Raw genomic sequence first — 6,876 nt, forward strand, 5'->3', positions numbered from 1 at the left:
TGGTACGTGGGCCTCTCACTGTTGCGGCCTCTCCTGTTGCGGAGCACAGGCTCTGGATGCGCAGGCTCAGTGGCCATGGCTCACGGGCCTAGCCGCTCCGCGGCATGTGGGATCCTCCTGGACTGGGGCATAAACCCGTGTCCCCTGCATCGGCAGGCGGACTCTAAACCACTGCGCCACCAGGAAAGCCCGGTTTTTTTTTTTTTTTTTTTTGAACATTGAATATTCTTTTTAAATAAGTTGCATCTTCTCCATTCACATTCTTAAATGATGTTGAATTTTAAGGCCACAAATCTAAGTTTGCATTCGAGGTGAATATAATGCTTCATGAATGACCTGATTTAAGTGAAATACCTTTACTTTCCCAGATTTGCTTGCTGAAAATGGTCGCTTGAACAATACCGCTGGGGTCATTTCTGCCTTTTCCACCATGATGAGTGTCCACCGGGGAGAAGTGCCTTGCACAGTTGCCACCGCATCTGTAGGTGACGGGCTGTTGCTGCTGCATTTGCCTTGACATCCCCTGTGTCACATTTTGCAGAACAGAAAGAAAAAGGCTAAAATCAAGAAATCAGGACAGGCGACTTAGCACTTGGGCGGTTTGCTTCATTTATACCAGTTTCTGTGAACCTGTGCTTTGCGAGGGCCAGCGTGTTTTCTTGGTGCTTCCCTAACCAGTGATTATTCATAAAGAGTGTAGATTGGGTTAAAAATGTGTTGGGAAATACTGGTTTATGTTCCATTACATTAAGTTATTTTGTAAATATCACACTACGTAGTTTACTGAAATGAGTGTCTAATCTTCTGCGGTGGTGAGTGGGAAGGGGTAAGGCAGAAGGGCCCTTTGGTCTTACTGACTTGCTGAAGTGGACTGAATTTTGAAACCTACACTATTCTGGGCGCTTTATTTTAATATCAAAGGTCTGTGTGAAGCAGAAGTGTTATTATCTTTATTTTACCGATGAGGAAGCTGAAGCCCAGGGGAATGAGTTGCTTGCTCGAGGGCACAGCATGTGGAGCTAGGATTTGAACACAGGCCTCTCTCTCAGAAGTCCGTGTTGCTTCATCTGCACTGCCTCCCCAGAACTAATTTTGCTGTTGTCTTAAGTATGTGTTCTCTTCCCGCTGTAGTTCAGTCAAGGTAGGGAAGCAGTCTGTGGGGCTTGATTATCAGTAGAGCATGGAAGATGTCCGCGGGGTGCGCAGCACCTGACCTCACCCAGATTAATATTTCTAGTGTTGAAAAGCTATTCTAACTCTCCAGAAGAGCATAATATCAAGGAGACATTTTAGCACATAGTACCTATTCGTACATTTGTAGTTCAGTAGTAGGCGCCCCCAAAGCACATTCCTGGCTGAGAATCAACACAGCTCAGATGTTCTCCGGAGCCCACCGCGACTGCACTGGTTCTCCTCGACCACAGAGCTCAGACCAGGCTTCCCTGGCCAGATGGTCACGCCATCGCCATGGCCAAGCACTGGTGCAGGTCATTCTTCAGTGATTACAAGGACATGATTTTGTAAGTTTCTTAGAACCAACTGATGCTAATGTTTTTGACATTGAGTCTCCCGGGTAAATAATTTCAACCCTTATATATATATATATATATATATATATATATATATATATATATATATACATATATACACACACACACACACACACATATATATAGTTATTCACATTCTTTTCCATTATGGTTTATTTAAAAATATTGAATATTGTTCCCTCTGCTATACAGTAGGGCTTTGCTGTTTATCCATTCTATATACAATAGTTTGTGTCTGCTAGTCCCAAACTTCCAATCTATCCCTCCCTCACCCCCCTCCCCTTGGCAACCACAACTCTGTTCTCTATGTTTGTGAGTCTGTTTCTGTTTCGTAGATAAGTTCATTTTTGTCATATTTTATATTCCACCTATAAGTGATATCATATGGTATTTGTCTTTCTCTTTATGAATTGTTTGTGTTTTGATTAGAATTAACTTTAAGTGAAAAGTTTAGATACCTAGACAATTGTGTTTTTCTTTTTCATTCTTTGGGCTTTATTAGAATCAGAGCCCAGGCACTTCCCTGGTGGCACAGTGGTTAAGAATCCACCTGCCAATGCAGGGGATACAGGTTCTAGCCCTGGTCCGGGAAGATCCCACATGCCACAGAGCACCTAAGCCTGTGCACCACAACTACTGAGCCTGTGCTCTAGAGCCCGCAAGCCACAACTACTGAGCCCGTGTGCCACAGCTACTGAAGCCCGCACACCTAGAGCCCGTGCTCCACAACAAGAGAAGCCACCGCAGTGAGAAGCCCATGCTCCGCAACAAGAGAAGCCACCGCAGTGAGAAGCCCATGCACCGCAACGAAGAGTAGCCCCTGCTCACTGCAACTAGAAAAAGCCCCCGTGCAACAACGAAGACCCAACACAGCCAAAAATAAATAAATAAATAAATTTATTTTTAAAAAAAGAATCAGAGCCCAAATTCTAGGATTAAAATTTTTATATTAGATAAGAGTGGGTGGGTCAGCATTTTCTACCTTTCAAAGGCACTGGAGTAAAATAAAAACTTTAAAAAATTTAAATCAGACCCTTTTACTTGCATTCTTGTAGTAGCGCTTGTAGAACTAAAGCCTGATTCTTTTCTTGTTTGTTAAAATACAAAACAAAGCAAAATCAAACACACTAATAAAACATTAATACAGTAAGCAAATCTAACCTCTCTGAAGGTTTTGAAATATCCTGAAAATATTCTGTTTTGTTTTTTTCTTGGCTCCTGGGTAAGGACACATGTATCCCACCTGTCACCTACTGAACCTTGATTAATGACTAGGGGCACAGACTTTAGAGATAAACTGATTTCAAATATTGGTACTAGTCCTCACTTGCTGGTGGAACCTTCGGTGAGTTCTTTTTTTTTTTTAATTAATTTTTATTGGAGTATAGTTGATTTACAGTGTTGTGTTAGTTTCAGGTATACAGCAAAGTGAATCGGTTATACATATATCCACTCTTTTTTAGATTCTATTCCCATATAGGGCATGACAGTATTGAGTAGAGTTCCCTGTGCTATACACTAGTTTCTTATTCATTATCTATTTTTTATAGGTATATATATATGTGTATATGTTTATCCCAGTCTCCCAATTTATCCCTCCTGCCCAGGTGAGTTCTTCTTAACCACTGTGAGCCTCAGTTCTCCCACACGTAAAATGGGAACAATAACACCTGACCTCCCGGAGTTGTCCATGTTAAAGGAGATGGTGGTATAAAATGCCTGGGACACACAGGTGCTTAGCACGCAGCATGTGTCTGAATGGAAGGTGGGCGTATACTTCTGAGTTCTCTAACCTCAGAGCCTCAGCGAATGATTGATGGAGCACTGATAGACTTCCCCACCACCACCCCCCGAAAGACACTGTTGGATCTTTGCAGAGCTTAAAGGCTTCTTTGCTAGCTTTTGGAGGTAGGATTTGTGACAGGTGAAACGCCGCTCCTTCAGCAACATTTGCCGTTCTCACCCAATCGGGGGTAAAAGTTGGGGCAAAAAGGAGAGAACACTGGATGGTCAGGGCACTTGCTCTGTAGGAACAAGATTACAGAGCTGTACTGACTTCAGGAGCCAGCCGCCTGCCCGGGCTCTCTGTGAGCTGCAGAGTGGAGCGGCATGCCAGAGCTCCTGGTACCCGCAGATCCCAGGTCAAACTGCAGCTTTTCATCCAAGGGAATAATAGACTCAGGCTGCACCCGGGGGAGCTGCACGGACGACAGGCTGCATCCTCAGTCATTATAAACTTCAGGTTTTTCCCCTAATCATCACTTCTAAGTTGTACTGCGAGTACCATGGAGCAGAGATGGGCAGTAAGTGAACCTCACCTCCCAGTGTGAGCTGCCCGGGTGTTCTTGTGAGGCAGGGCCTTTGCACACCCCGGCACCAGCATTGATGAATGACCATTGCAGCCCAACTCCAGTATGGGTCCTCAAATATCTAACAGAGGAATTCACAAGGCCTGTCTTGGTGATATGTTGCCAGAGGGATGTTTTTTCTCTCCTTCAACTATAGTAACTTTCTGTTTTGCTTTATCTAAATTTAAAGGATGGTTTTGTCCTCTTTTAGCCTTTAGATGAAGCCACTCTTACCGAATTAAAAACAGTCCTGAAGAGCTTCCTAAGTAAAGGCCAAGTATTGAAATTGGAAGTTAAGGTAGGTTTTTAATTACGTACAGTATGTTTCCTCAGGTTGTTTGACACCTAAAATGGCTATAGAAAGTGGAAAATTAGATTTGATTATGTAAAAACTTGCCTATAATAGAACCTTCATATTTATATTCAATATAAATGATTATTGAGTCCATTCACAATTTGACTTCTGTCATTTTCTAGATATAATTGTTACCGCTTACAGTTAGTTATGTAGTACGTAGACTTTTCAGAGCACTTTTTCATCTTTCTTTTTTTTTTTTTTTTTTTTTTTTTTTTTTTTTTTTCCTTGCGTTATGCGGGCCTCTCACTGTTGTGGCCTCTCCCATTTGCGGAGCACAGGCTCCGGACGCGCAGGCTCAGCGGCCATGGCTCACGGGCCCAGCCGCTCCGCGGCATGTGGGATCTTCCCGAAACGGGGCACGAACCCGCGTCTCCTGCATCGGCAGGCGGACTCTCAAGCACTGCACCACCAGGGAAGCCCATTTCATCTTTCTTTTTGATTAATGAAATGTCAATGTGTTTTCACATTTCCAACCTATTTTCTTTCCTAGATTGATCCATCAATCATGGGTGGAATGATTGTCCGTATTGGAGAGAAATACGTTGATATGTCTGCAAAAACCAAGATTCAGAAGCTGAGCAAAGCAATGCGGGAGATTCTCTAAAAGTGTTGATTTCCTAATAGTGAAAGTTCTTAAACTTGGAGCAACAATAAAATGCTTCCTGAACAGAATATACTATGTTTACTGTCTTTTAAAGTGGAAATATAGGGAGCCTTATTTTTATATCTTTCAGGATCCCTAGTTTAAAGGTTAAAAGGCCCTCTTTGGAACTTAGTTTGTGTCGATTATTCTTAGGAATTTATGGAAGCTTGTATCCCTTAGGAAAAAGTTGACCTTTATACCAGGGACTGTTAAGTACTTCATGTATCTTACCTCATTGCCTTTGTCTTCAAGGCCTGAGCCTGCACGTGGAGTTAAGGTAAAGCAAACCGGCTGTCAGTCTCCAAGTTTCAAGTGCTGGGGCCCATCTCTAGTCAGACACTGAAAGTGGCCCCTGAGCCCACGCTGGTCAGACACTGGCAGCTGCTCCTCCTCTGCTGCTTCACGCTTCTTGCAGCTTCTGCAGCACGTGGGCCAGCGCCTACTGCTGTGCCCCTGGGGTCCCATGTCAGCCAGGTGACTGGGCTGCACAGAGTCCTTCAAATAGGGCCAGGTTGTGCTCACCTGCTAAACTCTTGACAAGTACTTCCACTGTGTGCATTTGAGCCCAAAGTGATTTGTCCTACAGTCCCACCCTCCACATTATCCTACTTTTAAAGGCAGTAATGTTTTCTGTAAAAGCTTTCAGAGAGATTATTTCCAAAAAGATGCCTCTAGTCTAGAATCTAGAAAATCTAAAAGCAGTTACTCTGCTAACAAGCACTCATTCCCTCAGCCCTACTGAGCACAGAGGTCCCCATCAGAGCTGTGCACTTAGCAAGAGAAGGCCGCAGAATGGCAGTTTTCTCAGCCAGCCGGCTGTCACAGCCCCCGAGAATGTCCTCTGAACCAAGGAATGGCCAGGAGTGTCTGCACAGAATAGAATCACAGGATTTTCTCCCCTCTTGGGAGCAGGTATTCCAATGGAAGGTACACTAATGGTTAGAAGTCACTGCTCTTTGGGGCTTCCCTGGTGGCGCAGTGGTTAAGGATCCACCTGCCAGTGCAGGGGACACAGGTTTGTTCCCCGGTCCGGGAAGATCCCACATGCCACGGAGCAACTAAGCCCGTGCACCACAACTACTAAGCCTGCATGCTACAAATACTGAAGCCCGTGCGCCTAGAGCCCGTGCTCCACAAGAAGAGAAGCCACTGCTCACCACGACTAGAGAAAGCCCGCATGCAGCAATGAAGACGCAACGCAGCCAAAAATGTAAATAAATAAATAAACGCAAGTTCCTGCTGTGTGGCAGAACTTCTGCCCATTGGTCCTGCCAATTAAGGCCTTTCCAGCCAGGCTGAGGGAGCCAAACTCGAAATAAATCTTTTTGCTTCTCTGATAATTACAATTATCCTGAAACTGCCTGAAGAGATATCTCAAACACTTAACTTGGTGTGCATGCAGCCACCATACTTGAGGTCATAAAATACATCCTGACAGGACTAGAACATCTGCACCCACAGTGAATGTGTTACTTCACTGGGGTAGTAACCCTTTCCCAGACTGTAGAGTGACCTAGTTGGGGGTAATAACCACTCCACAAAACTCATTCAACAGGAAGTTTCATAAGGGGATATGACATGCCGTCCGCGGTGAGTCCCGTGATGTTCACTGCTTTGCTCTCTGCAACAGTAGGCGAGGTGACTGAGAACGCATCTTGGAGCATTTGGGGGTGTACGTGCAAGCCTCTGCTGTTCCAACCCATGAAGCATCCCACCTTCAAGGCTCAGTTTCCAGCCCTGTAAATGGAACAAGCAGTAATGCCCACTCCCAGAGTAGCTGCGAGAGTGAAGCAAGATTATGATGAGCTTAGTACCAGTTCTCACAGATGTAAAGGTGTCAGCAAATGGTGTTGGTTACTAAGGTCCAAAGGCCTCTGACATCTCTGGGCCATCTGACCCCGGGGGTTAAACACTGCACCTGACAGGTAGTAGTCACTCAAGGTCATCTGGCAAGTCATTCTGCCTGCCAGAATCTCC

General features: G+C 44.6%; 1 protein-coding gene across 1 annotated transcript in view; it reads left to right on the forward strand.

The window, feature by feature from the left end:
- Positions 1-4,928, forward strand: part of ATP5PO (ATP synthase peripheral stalk subunit OSCP) — a 22,122-nt gene extending 17,194 nt beyond the window's left edge. Inside the window, exon 7 of the mRNA XM_007446491.1 lies at positions 4,747-4,928. Within this exon, the coding sequence (XP_007446553.1) occupies positions 4,747-4,860 (114 nt within the window). The 3' untranslated portion in view covers positions 4,861-4,928. The remainder of the gene's footprint in view (positions 1-4,746) is intronic.
- Positions 4,929-6,876: the final 1,948 nt, after the last annotated feature.

Source organism: Lipotes vexillifer, unplaced genomic scaffold (assembly GCF_000442215.2).
Source record: "Lipotes vexillifer unplaced genomic scaffold, Lipotes_vexillifer_v1.1 scaffold1549, whole genome shotgun sequence".
Taxonomy (NCBI): domain Eukaryota; kingdom Metazoa; phylum Chordata; class Mammalia; order Artiodactyla; family Lipotidae; genus Lipotes; species Lipotes vexillifer.